General features: G+C 43.1%; 1 protein-coding gene across 1 annotated transcript in view; it reads left to right on the top strand.

The window, feature by feature from the left end:
• Window positions 1–371: 371 nt before the first annotated feature.
• DDRGK1 (DDRGK domain containing 1) overlaps window positions 372–21,125 on the top strand; it is a 40,556-nt gene continuing 19,802 nt past the window's right edge. The window contains exons 1-4 of the mRNA XM_055708051.1: window positions 372–502; window positions 7,580–7,741; window positions 17,301–17,407; window positions 19,391–19,492. Of these exons, the coding sequence (XP_055564026.1) occupies window positions 415–502; window positions 7,580–7,741; window positions 17,301–17,407; window positions 19,391–19,492 (459 nt within the window). The 5' untranslated portion in view covers window positions 372–414. The remainder of the gene's footprint in view (window positions 503–7,579; window positions 7,742–17,300; window positions 17,408–19,390; window positions 19,493–21,125) is intronic.

Raw genomic sequence — 21,125 nt, forward strand, 5'->3', positions numbered from 1 at the left:
GGGAACGCCTCACCAGCCGCCTCCAGCACCCGTACCCGTACCCGCCGGCCAGGCCGACCAGCGTCAGGCTTACGGGCGAGTTCGCCTCGTATATTTTGATTCCTTCTTTCAACTCCCTCCCCAGAGCACCAGCAGCCGGGCCGAGCCCGTGGCCTCCCGACCCGCTGCCACCGCTCCCTCACGGCGGCGCCTGACCGCCAGGCCCCCTCCCGGCACGGGCTGCCCTGCGCCGCGCCGGCCCGGCCCCGCCGCGCCCGCCTCAGCGTCTCCCCGTCTCAGGCAGCCCGCGGGCAGCCCTGGCGCGGGGGCCTTGCGGCGGGGCGGGACGGGACGGGACGTACCAAGTGCTGCCGCCCACCCCCTGGTGCGGGCGCTGTAGGCGGGGCTGGTCCGGCGCTGCGGGAGGGCCGGGCGATGGACGCTGCGCTGCTCGCTGTCGCCGCCGTGCTCCTCGCTGTCCTCCTCTTCTTCGCCACCCGCCTCCGCGGCCAAGCGAGAGCAGGTGGGTTACGGCCCGGTTAGGCCCCCACTCCGGCCCCGTTCCGGCGGGGTGAGCTCAGGTGGGCCCGCCCCTGTTGCTGGCGGGAGGGGGGGCGTCACCAAGGAGACCGCGGGGGGGGGGGGGGGGGGAGGTCTCTCCTCGGGCCTTCCCCTGAGGGGAAGCAGCTATGGTGGGGGGGGTCCCGGTGGTTCCCCGGGGATCCCTGGCGTCCTGCACTCTTCTCCGCGGTCCTCCCTCAGGCCCCGGTGTGGGAGCTCCGGGTGGCGGCGAGGCCTGCTGCTGCTGCCGGCTGGGGCCTTGGGCCCGGTGGGCGGCCTGAGGCGGGCCCTGGGTGAGGGGCTCCGGGCCTTGTTGTGGGGTTGGAAGTCTGGCTGGGCGGGCGGAGGGAAGGTGTCCCTGACGCTCCTTCGGCGAACGGGCAGAGAGATGCACCGTGTGAGGTGACAGCCCGGCCTGGCTGCCATGCCGGTCCTCAGCCCTGCTCCTTTCCGGCAGGCCCGGCGCAACAGCCCCTTAATGTCCCTGTCAGACATAAGACTTGAAAGGCAGGCCAGTTGCTCACTGCACCCTGACAACCTGCTTTACCTGCATTTCACAGAAAGTGCCCATTTTTCTCCTTTTCTACCTCACCTGACCCAGCTAGCCACACCAGGTTTAGGCGCAGTGTTGTGCAGTCCTGTTCTGGGAAAAGGTAGATGATACAGCACTTCCATGCTTCCTGCAAAAGGCAAGTTGTTTTATCGCTAACCAGTAGTTAGACCCGTAGAATTGTTTAGGTTGGAAATTCCTTTAAGATCGAGTCCAACCATAAACCTAACTCTGCTTAGTTCACTGCAGCAGCGTGAAACCTTGATGGAAGCAACCTTGTGTGGGTGCAAGTTGAATGTTACGGGAAGAAGTCAGATGTGGCTGTGAACTTACCAGCGTTCTTGTGTTTTCCGAGTGGAAGAAGATAGGTTGTTGAACTGCAAGGTCTCAAATTAAAATGTTTAACCAGGACAAATGCTGAAGCCTTCCCAGTTTCCAGGGTTTGGGGTGTTTTGAGGTTGGGTTTTTCTGTTGGGTTTGTTTTTTTTTTTCTTTTGGTGGGGGGAGAACTTTGATAGTTTTTTTTAAGAGGGGGAAAAAAAAGCCAAGACACCTTTAGTACAAACACAGCCATTCCGTTGGTAAGAGCTTTGTGTTAAAAGCAGTTTTTGCTGATAATTACATTTTCCAACACATTTCTCTCACACCTCCTCTTGTATAAACCTCGTCTAAATCTTTCTTAATAGCTTGGAAAGTGATGAAATTTCATCAGGTATCAAGTGTCTTAGAACTGAGGCCTTTGTAAAAGTGAGTGATGCATGTCCTAGAGAAATGATACTGCTGGAAATTTGTAATTTCCTGAGCTTGGCTTGTGTCATGACTTGGGTAAATCAGGGGCTGTAGGGCTTGGGAGGATTTCTTTTCTGTTTAAGCATACAAAATTCTAACGAAATTGAAGCACAAATACTTCTTTTGAATGATGTGAATTCTCAAAAAGCTCTGATAGTGGTTTTGAGCAGTTTGGTATAAAGTTACTTTACATTCAGGGTAATTTAATCATTTTGAAGCTTCTTTCACAGTGGCATCTTTTTGACGTTTCCACATTGGTCTTGCTTTTCTTACTGTGGTTTTAATACAATTTCTGCCTTAATAAACTGATTTCTGTCATTATAAAGTCCTCTGCAGAATTTCAGATTGTGGGGATTACTTTATTTTCCTTACGCAACAGAAATGCTTTTTCAAAACCATTGGGGCTGTGGTGTGCAAAATTTGGTCTTAAGTAGGAATTTGCTTTCCTGTTCCTTTTTCTTATGTGGCTAAATGGAAGCTGCTACAATTCTGCTAGTGAATCTGTTTTGTCACATGGAAAGGGCTTGGAACCAGGGACACTTGACTTAGGGAACTGGTGGAAGCTCTCACCTTTTCTTGTTAATGTTTAGGGATTGGGGCAGCCTGCAGCTTCTCTTCCTGCGCTCTCTTGAGGAATTGCCCTTTCAAAAATGTTGAAGACTTGCCTGCTTTAGATAATGAAGGGAGCTAAGGATCACAAGAGGTAAATCCTCTAAGTTTGTATTTCCTTTAAAAGGTCATTTTGAGCAGCATGGTGTTGCCAGCAAGATCATGTCTGGACTTGTTCTGCTGAGAATAGAGAAAAAAAACCCACATAGCATTACTGGCTTTTATACATGGTTGGCATATCTTTTTGTGAATAAGCCCTAATGTGATAAGCTGTGCTAGGCAAAAGCACCTCCCCAGGGAAGCCAAACATGCTTCCTTCTACCAGCTGCATTTTGAATCATTTTCTCGTTGAATTTAATAGGTTAGGTTAGCATGCAGGTAGAAGAAGCTGGATGCAGCCCGTGTGGTGGGAAGTCCCACTAACTTGTGAGGGTGCAGCAGGTGGTGCTCTCTGCACATCGGTGGGAGATGAGAGAGCTCACAAAGTAGTAGCAGTTTTGCTGAGCTGCCTCAAAACTTGCCAGCCCAGGTGTTACCCTGATGGACTTGCTTATCAGATATAACTGAAGATAATGTGCTATGATAGGCAAAGGATTGCTTCTCAAGAAAAAATGTCTTTGCTCTGAGTGGAAATTTGCAAAACTTAATGAAGGAACAGATTTCATATAATCACAGAATGGTTTGGGTTGGAAAGGACCTTCAAGATCATCTAGTTCCAATGCCCTGCCACGGGCAGGGGCACCTCCCACTAGCCCAGGTTTCTCCAAGCCTCGTCCAACCTGGCCTTGGACATTGCTGGGGTGGGGCATCCACAGTTTCTCTGGGCAGCCTGTGCCAGTGTCTCGCTGCCCTCACAGTAAAAAATTTATGTCTGGGGGGTGTAAATTAGGTCCTAAGAAGTCCAGGCTCCGAAAGATTTCATAGTAGTTTTTGCGGTGATGTAACAGTGGTGCTTCACATCCAGTTTAGGAAAGAGCTCAGCTTTCAGAGCAGAGTTCTGCTCCCTTCCCCTTTAGGAAGGAAATAATAGAGGCAGAGTCTCACAGATGCTGCTGTGCGCTGGCTGACAAGTCAGATGAAATAATCTCCATTGCTGCCTCTGCATTGTGCTGATGTTTCTTGAATGTGGAGGCAGAGCTGCTCGCAGCACAGCGGTAAAGCTGCTGTCCCCAGAAAAGAGGTATTGCCTAGGTTTTTGAAAGGCTGAATCAGAAACTGGAGAACATACAGATTAAAATAAAAATTAAACCAGTGTTCATTTTCCAGACACCCATTTAAGTTTGTTTGTATCGCTTGTAAATTTGAGGGCTTTGTCTAATTAATGTATTCCAGCCTGTCATTCTGCAAACTGTTGAGCAACTTGTGGATCACTTTTCTCACCTATTTAATGCTGGTCATTAAGTTTCACTGAAATGGCTCTAATTAGTCAAGTCTAATCTTGTGTGGCTAATCTCAGCATGAAGTGGCTAGCCTGGGGTGCCACTTATGTCTGAGACCTCTGCAGCTACAGGAAAATAAAAGAGATGTATTCAGGTAAGTGCAGTGGCCAAACCACACCCTGTGCTGCAGGAGGATGTGAAAAGAAACACGGGCCTAGACTCCAGAGAAAATGATTGTGACTTCAGATCTGATGGTCAGTGCAGTTCCAAGAATAAGAGCAAGACAGTTTTTGAGTGTAGCCTCCTGTATTCTTTGAAACCACCAGTCACACTCCTCTGTGTGCAGCTCTTATCTACAATAATTCCAGTTAAGAGGGAGAGCAAGGAAGTTTAATTTTCTAGGTAACTGCAACAAATGAAGTGTCTTAAGCCATGTAGACAAATCATTGACCCCTACAGAACCTGCCAGGTATAAGCATGTTACAGGCAGAGTACATGACACTTTTTTTTTTTTTTTTTTTCCTCCCCTTCTTGAAGGATAGGAAGAAATGCAATGACTAACACTTTTTTTTTTTCAAATGACTGACCAGCAGGATGCCTTGCAAACAGAAGCTATAGCAGGAGGGAGGAAGAGGAAAGCTGTGTTAAGTGTAGCTTTTCCTGCTAAATGACAATTCAGTGTCTAGGTGGCTTCTGTTGTTTGTCTGAACATTTTGGAGATCTGACAAGCATTGTTCAACAACTGCCTTGTGTATTTGACCATGATATGGGTTGGGTTTGGTGAGGTTTTGAATACTTTCTGAGCCCTTTTAGCACTGCTCAGCTTTGAGGAATTACTGATTCTCCTGTAGAGAATTAAATTGAGAAAACATAATAGCCTGGTTCACACGTTTGTCTCTGTGAGGGTTAAGCACCTGGGTTTGAAGTGGATGTGTGGCTTATAAATAGATTGCTCTTTCACAAAATGCAAAACAGTCTCTGTTTTGCAGGCCAAGAACCAAAAACAAGCTCTAGCATGAATGAGCGCTGGAACTGCACAGCTGATAGGCTGTACAGGACTGCCTTTGGAAGTTACTGAGGTAGACACACTGAAGCTTTCAAGTGAAAGGATGCTAAGGTTTGAATCGCAATGTATCTCAAGAACTTACTAAGAGAAATACTGCATTCATATAAAAAGTCTTTTTGCAGAATTTTTGCAGAATAAGTATTTCTGGCATTTAGTAGGGTCCCATATGTGGTCTGCTGTTCTGCCTTTGCAGTATGAGGCTTTCCTATAGCATGTTCTGCAGCATTCAAAATAAGCATTATTACACTGTAAATAAGACTGGGCAAGCCTTGAAGCAAAATGATTGGATCTCTGGAGCAGACACTCTGCAATTTATTATAGACTTGTTTTGGTCCACAGATAAAAGGAGTGAATGAGAACAAGAGGGTGACAGCGGTGTGATAGTGCAGTCACTCCAGTTGAAATGTCACAGTGTGTGTTAGTGCTGGGGGACTGCAACATTGTTGCAGCAATCCTTAATTGCTAGTGGCTTAGTTGGCCAGATGTTTCCCCAGATTACTCTGCTTTGCAGCCTGTGCTGAGCTCAGTGCTGCTGCAACTATATTGTTATCAGTACCAAAGTTAGCTGCTTTGAAGCTAGTTGAGATATAGTGACATGAGCTTCAAGTACACCTTTGATCGTCATGTAGGTATAGTCATAGTTAATCTTATTTTCTGATCATAGATATGCTAATAGGTTTTTTAGGAAGGCATTCTTTGGGTCAGAGGAAACTGGAGACTTGGCAGAGCATGGAAAGCATTTTGTGCTCCTGCTGGACCACAATATGATCTGGCAAAGCAGAAAAATAATGTCCTGATGAGTTTTAAGTAAATGAGTAGTTCTGCAGCTTTCCATGGGACTATTTGAATATTTATCTGAATTAAGGTATAGTAGTTAATACTTTCCAGAATCGAACAAGTAACAACGTACACAAATATCAGTTACTTTTATTAACAATATGCAAAGCACATATCAAGAATTATGATACTTCATCATTATCTTATTGTTTCGGCCTGACTACCATAGCTGATAGCAACAGGATTGTGGAGGTCTCAAAGAAAAACGCGGTGGAGGGTTTTCTATGGAGAACTTCTGAAATGAGCCCACTGGTCAGCTGCTTCATCCCACGCTGTCTCCCTGCTGCTCCTTTGTTATGATATTGCACATTTGTCACATCTTTATTAATAACTGAAGTGTATGCAGAGAGGAGGCAGTGAGGGCTGCAGTGACCTTTGGTGGTCTGTCTTTCCCTGAATGCATTTCTTGGGAGACCTGCAGTTTAAATCAGCATGGTAGAATTAAGTTACCCTGTATGCATTACAGCTGCAATGTGTAATCCTTATTTGCTATTCAGGTTTTGTTTCAGGTATAATGATTTACATATTCCACTCTGAAACATGCGTGCTTTGAAGTTTGAATTCAGATGAATCTACTTCTAAATTACACAAGTACAAAATAAAAAATTAAAAAAATACTTTAGAAGGGAAAAAAGTACTTCCGAGTCCTTGCCTTTTCGTAACTCAGAAATTATTAGACTGCTAGTCATGCCAGATAAAGGGAATTGTTTTCTGGTGGAAGAGAAAACCAAATTATCATTAGATTAAGTAAGAATATTTCTGGGGCACTTTGGCAGGGGTGGGGTCTTTGTTTTATGGTGTGTGGATTTATTTATTTTATTTGGGTTTTACTTTGAGGCAAAGAATGCCAATGATATACTGGAGTGCATTAGGAGGAGCGTGGCCAGCAGGTCGAGGGAGGTGATCCTCCCCCTCTGCTCTGCTCTGGTGAGGCCACCTCTGGAGTGCTGTGTCCAGTGCTGGGCTTCCCAGTTCCAGAGAGACAGGGAACTACTGAAGAGGGTCCACCAGAGGCTATGAAGGTGGTGAGGGGACTGGAGCATCTCCCTACGAGGAAAGGCTGAGAGCCGGCCCATTTAGCCTGGAGAAGACTGGACTGAGAGGGGATCTTATCCATGTCTGCAAATGCCTTAAGGGCCAGTGTCAGGACGGGGCCAGGCTCTTCCCAGTGGTGCCCAGCGACAGGACAAGGGGCACAAAACTGCAACACAGACAGTTCCATCTGAATGTGAGGGAGAACTTTACTGTGAGGGTGGCAGAGCCCTGGCACAGGCTGCCCAGGGAGGCTGTGGGGTCTCCTTCCCTGGAGACATTCAAATCCGCCTGGACGTGACTCTGTGCAGCCGGCTGGAGGGGAACCTGCTGTGGCAGGGGCTGGACTAGGTGATCTCCAGAGGCCCCTTCCAACCCTGACCATGCTGTGATTCTGTGGTGATTGTGGGGGGTGAGGGGTGTTTGTGTGGCCTCTGTCATATCAAAGAACATCAGCAGCACATAGCTATAGCTTTTTCTTTACTGTGATCTATACATTATTGCAAAAGAGAGTGCTGTCAGGATAAAATTTCTATTGCACATAGCACTGCTGTATTAAGAAGGTTCCAGTGCATGATCTCACTTAATCGCGGGAAATCAACTTACAGATATCTCCTGCCATGCAAGGGAAAAAAACACAGGAGAGCGGGGAGGCATTCTCTCATTTGGTAAACAACACTGGTATTACACTTCTGATTGCAAAAGTTGACTAGCTAAAGGACAACTGCAGCAAGCAGAGATGGCAAATCTCTCCTCAATTATATTTCCTTTTTGCAGCTGATGAGGAACACCAGCAAAATGTGGCAGCAGCAGCAGCAGTGGCCAGGCCTTGGCCTCATACTGAAGAGCGCAGAGATGGGATGCCAAGGCGCCGGAGGAACATGGGAAACCGGATGATGGCCCAGAGTAGAGCGCAACAGGCAGAAGACTGGCTGGAAGGTAACATATGGTTCTGTTCTTTAGTAAACATTGACATGGACCTTAACAGCAGATGTGAAGGTTGGTGAAGGGCTGCAGTTTGCTGAAGAAAGGTTTTCAGTTTTGCTGGCTATGAATTATTTACAGCTTGACTATAATCTATTTGACTGTCCAGTTTCTCTCTGTACTTCATCACTTATCTCTAGATAACCACTTAACTTTGAAGTGTCTGCCACTTCCTGTGATGAATTCTGGCCACAGTTTGTGCCAACAGTGCATCACAACATATTCTTCACCTACTTCCTAGGAATTGCCTTTTGTATTTCCTGCTTAGCCATGCAGCTTAGATTTGGGTAAACAGAATCTGCACCATGCCCTAGGATAATGAGCTGGAGTAAAGTATTGGTTTCTTGTAAATCAGTGGGAAGCATTAATTCCCCAATGTAATATCTGCAAAATCAGGAGTTTTCTTTCGAGAAGCCATCCAGGTGGTGATTGGAATCAAGCCAGTTATCTGGAGATCACCACAGACTGCAGCATTTTGTCATGTTGCCAGCAGGTTGTTAATGAGTCCTCTGTTACTGTGCTGGACCTACAGTTAATAACTATACTTCTGTGGTGTGGCTGGAGACAAGAATATGGTGATAAATAACATCTTTCTACACCCTGTAAGCCTCACTCTCTTTTCTGATGAAACTTCACACATTATTATCTTCATGGCTAAAGAGATGGTATCACCATGATTCACCTAGCTGGATTGCTTCTACTTTCAGATTGTGGGTTAAGTGTTCAGGGTTTCGGCTCAAATGTTGATGAAGTGGGCTTTGCTTCACTTCAGTTTGCAGTGGAGATCCGGGTGTCTTTTTGGTCATCAGTAGGTGAGAAACAGTGAGTGCACATCTGTGTGATGCCTTGATTATGGGCTAATTGCACTTTCTTCACCTTTTCTTGTCTTGCAGTTTGTACAAAGTGTCTTGTGCTCATGTTGGCAGGTAAACGTGCTTTTCAAGCTCTTTATGTTCAACAGTTCTACAAATGGAAAATTGACAGGTCTGAACTTCTCAACTCGATTATTTCTTTTCATGTATTAACATCCTGGAAAGAAAATGCAAACTAAAAACCTTTTGCTTTAAACTCCCGGCATCAAAAGTTTGAATGCTGAAGGCCGACAGTGAAGCTGTCAAAGCAAACTGCTTATATTACTTTGTCACTTTAGCAATAGAAGAGTCTGTGTCATTGGGCTTTATAAATAATTCTTTTGCAGGTTACTGTACAGCAGATGTAAGTGCTGCGGCTTTTGCATGAAGTTTTCTTTGAAATGGCATCCCTGTTTTTATTTATTGGGTTTTTTTACTTTTCCAAATTAAAACAACTTCTTGCTCTTTGCTTCTGTGTGTGTTTTTATTCGTATTTTGGGATGGGCTTTCCAAGTGTCTGAGCATGGGTGCACAACAGAAATGTAAAAGCCTTTGGAGACTGAGCACAGGCCTCAGCAGTATAGCTGTGGAGAGAAGTGCCTGTCCCTGGTTCCCCAGCATTGAGGTGTGCAATAACAGTGGCCATTATCACGTGGGATTAGCCCAGTCTGTCGTGGCCTGTGCTGCAAAGCCTTTAGCCTGGCCCTGAGCTACCTGTGTTAGTGTAGGGTTTGGGGGTTTTTCCCCCCTTAGAAAAGGGTGTGTTACATGCTTTGAAGCCCACTCTGTGGGCTTGTAGCAGAGGCCTGGAATAACTTGTGGATTTGTCCCCTTTTTGCAGAAGCCATGTGCGTTTTCTGTGTCATTGCATATAGAGCAGTTTTGTCTAATCATTGCCTCCATGTGAACCTGTTGAAATAGCAAGTTATTCCCACAGCAGAGTTTTATGTTATAAAAATTAGTTGACTGAGATGAAAAGAGAGCCCAGAATGCATGCAGTGATGTGCAGTGCCAGGCAATGCAGGACCAGTTGGGGCACCCAGGGCTGAAGAGCAAGGTTAGTTGGCAATGCAGACAGAAACATTGAAAACAAGCTAGTCTGGTTTCTTCGGACTTAATTTGTAACTGTTCTTCTTGCTTTAGAGGGCTTCTGAACATCTGCAACTGAAGTGGACTGTTGTTGTTGTTAAAATATTGTTAAATTTGTTGAAACGTTTTACTAGTAAGTTTCTGTTCTGTGTGTGGAATTTCCACTCTGGGCCTGTGTTTAGCTTTAGGCAAAGCTACCTGATCCTGCTCTGTGTTGCTGACTTCTGCCTCAAGTTTGTGCAGGCATAACACCAATCCATTCCCGCAAGATATCTAGCATGGAACTCAGGAAGGGTATGAGGTTGCCCTGGCCATATCTGTGTTACCATTACAGTCATAGCAGTGGAGTCAGGTAAGAACTTCTGTTATCACCAAAGTATTCTGCCTGTTGGGAGCCAGTTCTGCTGACTCTAGGAAATGGTCTTAAAGCAACGCTTGCAGGCTTTGGAGTTGTGGTTAGCATGAGGGTTTTCTGTTTTCCATCTAACAATCAGATTTCAATTCCAGAATGAGAAAGAAAGCTTCAAGGGTAAAATAGTAGCCCACAGTTTCTGCTGCCTGTGCTAAGTTGTTTTATTATGCCAATACCCCAGTCTCTCACAGAGTAATGGGGGGACAGGATAACAAAACAAATTGTGGCACTAGGATCAGAACCTTGATAACTTTTAATTGTCCCACTTGTAGCTGAGATCTTATTAACTTGCAGGGCTGGGTAAGGAGTCATTTAATACAGGCAAGGATAGTAAATGATTGGTTTGAATACTCAAATCTACAGTCCTTGCCAATGGGGCTAAATGAGGTTATAATTCTTCCTTTAGCTTGATGTGGTGGGGTAAGACACATAAATTACTTGCAGGTTGTCACAGACAGAAGATAAACAGTGAAACACTAAATGCCTTGACTTTCCTACCAAAATTGCAACCCACACGGTGTACGTAGGTTCCTTATTCACGGGTTCCATGTGGGCTGCTCTGTACTGTGGGGGCAGGCCCCCTAGCTGTGTGCCTAATGCTGGCTCGGTTTGCTTGAGTAATGTTTTTCAGTGGTTAGTTGAATACTCAAAGGAGGTCATCTGTTACGAGAATATCAACATCTATTAATATCCTTTGATAACCAAAGATTGCTGGCGAGATATTTTTTGTTGGTGACAAAGTAGTTCTCAAAATGACTGAGACCCCTGAGCTGTGTTCCACCAGCATGACTTCCAGGCTGCCTTTAGAAAAGTGGGTTTGTTTGGCTAATATTGCCCAACTTAATTCTAGTCATAACACTACTGTCTTTCATGCAGCCTGGAGCAACCTAGATGACTGTTGTTAAAGTCTGCGTGCCTCATGGGACATCTACCCTGCACACTGTAGCAGTGTGCCTACGCCTTTCCCTGTGGAAAATGAGTCTGGAAGGAGAGTTCTGTGTTCATGTGGTTAGGTTGCTTATGATATCCCAGCTAGCAGACTTAGTTAGCTCTGTTGTATCTGAATTTAAATTGAACCCAGGCAGAAGTGGCTTTGTGGGGCTGGCTACAGGCAAGATGAAAATAAACTTGCAGCAAGGCATAATAAATGAGTGTGGATTTTAGGCATTAATCATTTAGGGCAGGAGAGGCCAAGCTAAGCAGTGGAAGGGTGCAGGGGAAGGGATATGTTTGAGCTGGGTTGAAGGTTGTTTGAGGCATTGGGGTAGTATGAATAAATAGCATTAGCCATTTCCCAATTTCTGATCCCATTTATTGATTGAGGAGGATGTCTTTGGCTCTGGTTTTTGTCTGACTAATGCTCTTGAGTGCATCCACTTGGATTTTGATCACCTTTGGGTACGCGTAAAGATGTTTTCTTGACACCTTTTGTTTCATGGCTAGCCATGTGCAGAAAATGCAGTCGTCCAATTCTTGTTGAGCTTGTGCTTCCAAACCTGCTCCTTGTGCCTTGGAACACTGCAAAGAGCTCTGCAGCGAAGAAGGTACTTCTCTTGACACTATACTTGTTGCTTCTTGGAGCAGAAAGTGACCCAGCCAATCTGATGTTTGCATAAAAGTTTTGGTACTGTAATTTCCTACAAGTGATAAGAAACGTGTGGGGATGAACTTACAACAGCAAGTATAGTTGGGTTGCCTTGATCCTGTTGTGGTAGAAATAGAGGATTATGATCAGAGGCAAACGTCTGTTTGCTTGAAGGACTGTTAGACATTATTTCCCACAATGACTTTGTGCAAACATGTAGTGAGAAAACCTGCCTGCCTCAGCACATGATACAAAGAGTTTGCGGAGAGACAGAGGCATGCACAGGCAAAGTACCTTTTACAGGGTTGTTCACTCAGTCAGTGAGTAGGACACAGGTTTTACAGTCCAGGTTTTCTGTTGCTTGGAGTGGTGTCTTGGACCAAAACTTGCTGTTGATTTGAGGGGTTGGCATTTTTGTTGGCTGAAACTGGTGGGGTGTCACCACACCATGATTTAGGGTAGTTATGGAGAAACAGATTTCTCTAAGAAATTATAGCAATTTCCAAACCACCAGGCAAAACAAAGCCCACTGGGCAGCCCTTTAGGTGGAAGGCTTTGGTGCATGTTGCGGGGGAGGCTGAGCTAGATGAGGAAAGAATCAAGGCAAAAGAGAAGGACGTGCCAGGAGAACCTAAGCAGCCCAGTACATTTCCAGGGAACATTTCCAAGGGTTCAGTTTTAAAAGATGCTCACTTCCACATCCTTCAAACAAATGACTTCGCTGACTTGTTGTAAAAAGTGTTGCCAAAAAAAATGGATTTTGTGTGTATTACTGCATTTGATTTCTTTTTTAACAAACAGAAAGTGAAGACTGCATCAAAGAAATAATCTGGAACAACCTTTATTCTGAAATGGTGCAAGCTATAGACTCTCCACTTTTAGCAGTGGCATGTAAATCCAAAATATTAAATATCCCAGCATCTGCATGCCTTTTCTCTGAGTTTTTAGCATTGTATGTGTGAGCACAGGTGTAGTAGGAATGTCCAGTGCAGTGAACATTGGGGTAAAATTACTTCCCCAGAATGAGTAACAATAAAGCCAACAGCTTTTGACAGTCTGAGTGCTCTAGCCTGTAAAGTAAAACATGACAACAAACAGTTAATGATTCCAACATAAATTAAATCATAAGTTCCTTTCCTTTTTTGCTTGGCAAGGCCTGGAGATCAGAATCTCAAATTTTTCTTTGTGTTAATCACTATTGAGGAAGAAAGCACAAAACAAAAAAGGGTTTTAGAGGTCTTAAAAAATATGATTGGGTATGTTTTATTCCCATTCAGTGATGGATACTGTGCATAACTTAGAGAAGAATGTGCTTGTGCTGAAATTTCTCGAAATAAGAAGCACTTTTTCTGAGCAGATTGTCTACCTTGCGTGTCACACTGCATCTTCCTGTGCTCTGATGTGCTGAAAGATCTGGAAAATATGTAAACTTAGAAACACTGATGTGGTCCCATGCTGTTCTTGTGAAACAACTGGTGATAGAGCTATATTAATTGATGTAGTAGCTGAAATTAATTTTAATGCTTAATCAGTAGGAAAACCTTTCTAGTACAGTTAAACTTTGACTACTAATATCCTAACTAGTGAATCAAAAGTTAATTTTGACTTGCTACTATTCATATAGAAAGTGACTTCAGTGTTATCAAAATATCCACAATGTGTGTCTACCCTTGAGACATTTTGAGCACAAATGGTGTGTGGTTTCTCAGTTATGCCATAGGGCTTTATTAGAGAAAAAACTTGAAGTCGTTTGACTTCTGCTCAAAAGGGCTAATGTCCTTTGTTTGCTGTCCTTTCTCTGTCCTAACTGTAGACTCATTTTTTTATAGCTTCACATTAACAAGCCAGTGTGTCATTCAGTTCCTAAATTGGATAGCTGCCAAATTACAAAAGAAAAAAATATTAAAAAATGTTATGATTGTACCACCGTAGGGCTGTGTTACTCATGAGTGCCCACACCTTTCCATATGGTGGACTGATTCCTTTCCAGTGGCTGGTGTCATACATCTATTCAATGTTAATAATGTGCATATGCCTTCTGCCTTCAGAATGAACTGTGTTTTGCCTGACATCTTCCCCCTCTTTCTCTTACTCATCTTGTTAGGTGCTGCATAAATGGTAAATAAAGCAGCTAGCTGTGCCCAGTGAAGTTTTTGTGAGTAGCCACATGTGCAGCTCACATCCTTTTTCATGGACGGGAGTCAATTTGCTTCACTTCCAAAACTTTATAGGAAGCACGACGGACCCTTTGACATAAATGACAAGGACAACTAAAATATATGGCGCAGGTTGTTTGGGAATTTTTTCATATACTCTACATGGTAGCTGGTAAGTTTCTGTCCTGATAAAGAACATTGGCACTCCTGCACACTTTCTAATGGTATTGGGAAGTATGTTATAAAATTAGTCTGTATGTTTCAAACACTGTTAACTCTTTCCTGTTGTCCTGCTTCTCACTGTCTTCAAAACATTAAGGAAAAGCTAAGGTTCCCTGAAGCTACCTCTCTGCTGGCTAGCTGAGCAAACCCCGTGTTTGTGTAAAGCAGAATATGTGAAGTGATGTGAAAGCATCGCTGTAAGTCAGACTATTTCTGCTTTCTGTCTTAGAGCTGGATGCTGGTGGGAGTGCTTTGCAAGTTCTGGGAATTTTGTTATAGTTGTGTTGGACGCTGCAAGATGGACCAGAATGTCTTGGTAAGGCTGTGACTGTGCCTGAAAGCAGTCCCGTTATGTCACATCCAGGCAGTTCAGGTGGAAAGGGTCCTGTGTGCCTTGAGGTTTGGTGTTCTTTATCAGCAGCTTACCATGAAGTGGGAACAGAACTTGTGTTCTGTGGTACTGTGAGTGGTTAGGGAAAATCACTACTGGAAAAACTGCTTGTGTCAAGCTTGTAGCGCTAAACTCTTTCCTGCCACAACCCTACATACGTCTCAGAACTACCATGCTTTAAAACATCAAATAAACTGTACAGAGCACGATGGAAGATCAGTCTTCAAACAAAAATACATTTTTCAGCTTCAACTATACAATGATGTCTGGTGGTATTAGGTTTCCCAACTGAGTATGTATGCAGGCTGGCTGGACATGGTGCTTTGGGTGGTGATAAACTGCTTTCACAACAAGTGAGCACACTTAACTGAACATCTTGCATCACAGCTGAAGTGTCAGGGGTAAAGGGGGTGCATGTTCCTATGGACTGACCGTTGCATCAGATGTACTGGTGTTGGCAGCTATGAATATGTTAAAAGCTGCTGAAACGATAGCTCCTTTATTTTAAAAGAGGAAAAAAAAAATATCACTGGCTGTGTGCAGCATCCAGTCTGCTTTTGGTGGAGCTATTCTGCTATAGTAACCAATTGATTCAGCAAATCCTTTTACCATGTGCTTATGTTCTTGTCAGCATGTTCAGGTTTATTTAGCACATATTAATTGCACCCAGGTAGTGTAGTGCACTGTTGACCTTTAAAGCTCTGCTGAATCATGGGCTGCATCTGCATCATTGTATCTGTCTTTTGTTGGGTGTAACTTCATGCACTAGAAGAAGCTTGGAGGAAGTAGTACTTAACGGATCACATCAGATGCTTCAAACAGGAGGAAAGCAAATGCTACTGAACAAAGGTATGTTTGATCCAGGACTGGAAAAAGGCTTTAAAAGCCTTGCTAGATTTCTGCCTAACCTCTGGCTCAGGTACTCTTAATATAGATGAAATGTGAGAAGCACGCAGAGCCTCAGGTTGAGTAGTGTCATAGCTGTTATTTTATACTTGTGGGGTTTTCCAGAAATAATTTTCTAAAGAATACCACCAGTATTGAACTGTTAATTTTGGAGTAATAACTGCTAATGGGTTGTTCACCCATTGTTTGGAACTCCCCTTGGCCCAGTATTTAAAATACAAATAAAGTTATTTTAAGCTTCAGCAAAATTGTAGAAGCAACTGTGTCAAGTCCGAGTGTCCCCTGTAGCTCGCTCTGTTTGTGGTGTAGGAAGGGGGAACCCTTTTGATCATCTCGGTAATCAGATACCAATAATTCTCTGAAGCCCAATTCAGCAAGCTTGCCTTATATTAACTTCCATATCCTGAAAACAGCTAAGTTATTTGAGAGCCACCTACACAGTTCTCAATTACATTTATTTCTAATGATGTGTCTTGGTGGCTTAACTATGTGTATTGGAATTAGTAAAGTGTTTCAAACCTAATTCTACATATATAAGAAAGGTGAGTCTTGTTCATTCATATGTTCTTTTAATAGCAGGTTTTTGGGTTCCCAAAAAAAGGCAACCAGCTGCTCTGGAGAGAGCTCCCTACAGAAAACATCCTGGCACCAGCCCTACCAAAACCAGTTCTGGTGATTGCCACAGGACTCTCAGCTGCAGGCTCTCATGAAACTGGTTATCAAACATGATGGGCTTTTTCTGCTCGTTAGCCTGGTCTTAAACGAAGGCCTCAGGAGTTGTGTGAGTGGGGAACTTGTTCTCCCTCAGTTAAATCTGAGCCCTCATCACTGTGGGGAAAAAAACATCCCCTGCACACTCTTTCCCCTTCTCCCTCCCTAAATAAACACTTCATTTGTGGAAAATAGCAGTAGCTGGCAGTGCTATTCTTCAGATTACCTGGTGGACTTCAAGTGTGCTGATCTGAAATCAGCATCAAGCATGACAGCACTGTGGATGCTCGAAGTATAAATTACTTTACCAAAAAAGGTAAAGATCTTTGATTTTGATTCTCCCATCTGATTCAGACGCATGAATCTATATATTGTGTAGCATTTCATGAAGTGAGCTAATGATTTCTTTTTGACTGTTGAGGTCAATCCACAGTACTTAAGTTGCAGGATCAAGGACTAATTTAGATTAGCAAATAAAGTGGCCAAATGTTTGTGAGACATTGGGCGGGGAGGAAATGGCAGTCTTTAAAAGCTCTTTAGTCTTACTTAGCCCCTGGGTGAGCAGAGATATAATGCGTTTGCACACCATTTGAGCATGAGGCTTTCAATATTTCACAGTTGCATCTTTATAAACAACCAGCTGTTGTACAACAGGCCCAAGATTTGCATTGCAGGGATATTTTATTCCCTCCCACCCCCCCCTAGGGTTAGCTATGTCAGGCTAAACCAGTGGATGAGTGGCATGCCTCCAAATCCCACTTTTTGACTGGATGTGTGTTGTGTTAAGCTTTAAAGGTAGCGGGGAAGAAAGTTTCTGCAGGTGAGTGTTTAGAAGTTGCGTGGTGACAACTATTAGTACTATGTGTAAGGGAAAGTATATCTTTTAATTGTGGAACGCAGGAAATGTTTATGAAAAGCCTTCCTTCAAAAGAGCAAGTAAATTTTTACTTCTGACTTCACTTGAGTGTGTGTGTTTGCCTTGTTACTTTTACTCTTTTACTCTGTGGCTTTGGCAGCCTAGTGTGGTTTTTTTTTTTTTTTTTTTTTTTCCCTTTTTCCATCTAATAGGTCTTGTCTGAAGTGTATGTGTCTCCTTTTCATCTGCTGCTGCTTTCCTGGGAAGCAATGAAGTTTCTTGAAGGGATTTTTTTAATAGACAATTTAAAAATTTTCATTTATACAATGTTGCAGAGGAAGACGATGCTGAGGAGGTGCCAGAATTTCAGGTGTCTGGAAAAATTGGAGCAAAGAAGCAGAGGAAATTAGAAGAGAAACAAGCCAGAAAAGCACAGAGAGAGGTAAGCATTTCCTGCCACGTATGAAGCCCAGAGCAGAACTCGGCTATTATCAGAGTAATAGCAGTACTCAGCAAAGAACTGGTGATGACAGACACTCCAGAAAGGCAAAGGCAGTGTCATCACTACAATAGTTGTGGTTTTGTTTTAAAAATATAAATTCAGCTTTTTAGGTCATATCCCAAGAGGGCTGTGAAAAATGGTGTCTCATTTTCTTTCCATTGGGTTCTCTGGCATTCTTGTGGGGAGGAGAGAGGAGTTAAACTATTGAATGCTCTTTATTGGATGTTTCCACTGGTTTGCAGCTTAATGTCAGTACTGTCTCCCTTAAAAATAACTCAGGTAAAATAACTTGGGTCCACATAGTATTGTTGTAACGCCGGGTCTCTGACCAAAGCTATCAGCAGTTCTGAGTAGCATTTCACATGCTCTTATAGTACAAAAACTTTATATGGGTTTATATATGTTTATTGTCTTTATGGATTGGGGGAGATGAAAAGCAGACCCTGTAATCCACTGAAATCTGTAATGCAGACAGATTTTGGTTGAAGTTTGGCCCTTAAGCAGAGACCAGATATGCAGAGTGAACGTGCTGCAGCTTTTCAATTTTCTTTCTTAAATCTGTGTATAAAAGTACTTAAATACTGTTGCATTTTTTCAGTTTTGCCCAGCATTTTGCTGTTAATTCCAGGGAAGCAACAGGCTTTTTGAAACTTACTTTCTGAAGTGTGCTTGTGGATGGCAGCAGGTTATGCATTAATTCCTTTTAGTTGTTCTCCGTATTTTTTTGCAAACTCTGTATTGTTCTGTAACTTGGAAGGTAGGGCTGCAAGAAGTAAATACAACTCAAACAGCCTTTGCATGACAGAGCCTGGAGCGTAGGGTGGATTTGACACGTTGTACAAAAAGACAGAGTTTACGAAACTGCTAACATTTCTGTGTAGAGGGTCCAAACAAACCTAGCGAAGTCCCATCCTGAGAATTTTAGTGTCACTTGAGGTTTAAATCCGGTTTCTGCTTTACAGTGTAGTGATATGCCCTGAAGATAGGGCAGTTGGAATAAACTTGATTATTCTGTTTATATATACACTTTCATTGCTTCCTTTTCTTACTCAATGCTTTAACCATTTTGTCACTACTTTCCATATCCATTCTATTTAATTAGCCTCTTTTTTTGTGGAAAATTTGAGCAAAGTTGAATGAAGTTAGATAAGCATCGGTTGGTAGAGTGAGGATTTTATTTTAAAACATGCTGATTTTTATTTTCCCTGTGTAGACAGATAAATTCCTCTGTTACGTCTTTTTCTCTGAAACATTCAAAGCCACAAATCCTCCACTTGAATGTCTTCTGCTTGTTCTCTTAATATATTTTCAAATTTAAGTATATTGAAGAGATTGAAGAACAACTTTAAAAAAAAGATCTCTAAACAATGCATTTTCCTTTTTTATTTTTCCCACATTTTGCAATAATCTCTTTGCTGGGTTTGATTTAAAAACAAATAATGAAATTATTTTGAAGAGACTGGTACAGCTTTTTCTGTAAGAGAATCTGTCCAGGTTAATGATAAATTTGAAGGTAGTTGATTTTACAGAGTTTATATTCCCCTGTCCTTTTTTTCCTCTCCTCAAGGTCCATTCTCACTCAATTTTAAGTGAGGAGAAATGGATTACCATTACGCAATATTGCTTAATATCACTATAGTAATAAGCTCTTATGCATATTCAAAGCTTAAACCCTTACTGAGATACAAATCAAGCAAGTGAGAAGGGTAATTTCTAAACTTATCACAGTGTTAAGTATACTGAAGAGCACAGGGGGGTGGAGGGGTTTAAATGATAACGATGACTTATTCTCTTTACTGTTTCTTTCTGAACATGCATCTAAGAAGATAGTAAGAAACCCACCCCCCAATGGTATCACAATATGAAATTAAAAAATGTGTATTCATGAAGGGTAAGTCTTGGCTTCATAATGGGTTTTTTTAGGCTGAAGAAGCAGAACGAGAAGAACGGAAAAAACTTGAGTCAAAAAGAGAGGAGGAAAGGCGGAAAGAAGAGGAGAGAATACGTCTTGAGGAAGAACGACAGGTGGGATTGGTTGTATTTATAGATGGAAATTTTGAACCAGGTTTGTTTCAACGCAAGTTCTGTGATCAGCAGAACAGCAGAATTCCCTTTGGCTTTCGTTACTATTGCATACATCTTTTATTGGGGGGGGGGGTGGGGGTGGGGGGTGGGTGTGCTTCATTTTGTTTAATTTACAGTAGTGCTCAGTTATTTCGACTGTAGGTCCCAGCTTTGTTTCCCCAAGTGCTTGGTAGAAGTGAAAACTACTCCAAACATTATACACACATGTAGCAGCAAGTACTCAGCCGTAGTCATGTCTAGGGCAAAAAAAATCCCAGTCTCCTGCCTAGTGGATCTGCTATTGCTGTTTGCCACAGTGACAGATCTTTTTAGTCAGTTTATGTTGATGAACACAGCTGATTAACAGGTCCCAGATGAACAAATGACCAATTTAAACGCAGGTATATAAGGGAGGAGCTGTACCTAGTCTCAAGAGGAAATTCTGAGGGTCGCTTGCTTTGTGCCTGACAGAAGTTTGGTATCACAGAATAATGTAGGTTGGAAGGGACGTCCGGACACCATCTGGTCTATCGTCCTACTCAAACTGTGTCCAGTTAGAGCAGGTTGCTCAGGACTTTGACCAGCCCAGTTTTGAGTGTCTTAAGGAAATGTCGTAACTTCAGTGGGCTCATTCAGCTGTCTGCCTGACAGTTGTAACCAGCAAGGCAGAAAGTGAAAGACATCAGCAACTCATTTTGCAACTGTTGTGTAAAATTGTGTGATTGTATTTTAATTATACAAATTTACATATGCTTCACAATTAAAGATTTCTAAACTATGCATACAAAGGTGTGTGTCAGCAGGAGTAACCCAGAAAAACTGGTACTGTCCAATTGAAAAGCTTTTGTTGAATACTTTTCATCAGGGAGGCAAACTTATTTCAGAGCTGCTTTGTGTGTTCTGGGCATCAGCGCTACCAGCTAAGAACTAGGAACAAGCTTTATGCTCTCTGGTGCTTGAGGAAGTTGTGTAGCAGCTTTGCAACATGCTTCTGGAAGCAAACGTCAAGGTGTTCTGCACAATCCTGTGCTGAGTAATTGCTGTTCCAGGGGAGCATAGCCCCCAGCTTCTAATGCAAACTTTTTGGAAAGCCCAGATTGCGTAAGTGGAATGCGTTGCTGGTAACATTTTGAAAGAGGAAAAGACAATTTTTCCTTTCCTCTGTTGGGCGTATGAAGGCAGGATAAAGCAACTTTAAAAAAAAATTCCATACATCACACATGCAGGTTGTATTCATGGGATCTTCTGTAGAATCTACATTTACCTATGGGGTTAGCCTTTCCAAAATCCTTTATCTTCTGAATTGTCTTTTTTCCTTTTCATCAGCAGAAATCTCCTGAATTTCAGAAATTGAAATGGATGAGGAGAATGTCAGTACTACATCAGGATATGTAGCATGATCCAAGACTTTGACTTGAAAAAATTTGCAAGGGACCAGTTATTCCACAGCTGCCCTTCCGAGAGAGATGTATAAATTTAGAAGTACCTGGCAGCAGTCAAAGCGTGAACCATGAGGCTGAATAACTGACCTCAACTAGTCCGAGCCGCTCTGGTGCTTAGCCAGGGTGTTTTGTAACAGCAGAACTATCAGATC

The sequence above is a fragment of the Falco cherrug genome, chromosome 1 (genome assembly GCF_023634085.1).
Source record: "Falco cherrug isolate bFalChe1 chromosome 1, bFalChe1.pri, whole genome shotgun sequence".
Classification (NCBI taxonomy): Eukaryota; Metazoa; Chordata; class Aves; order Falconiformes; family Falconidae; genus Falco; species Falco cherrug.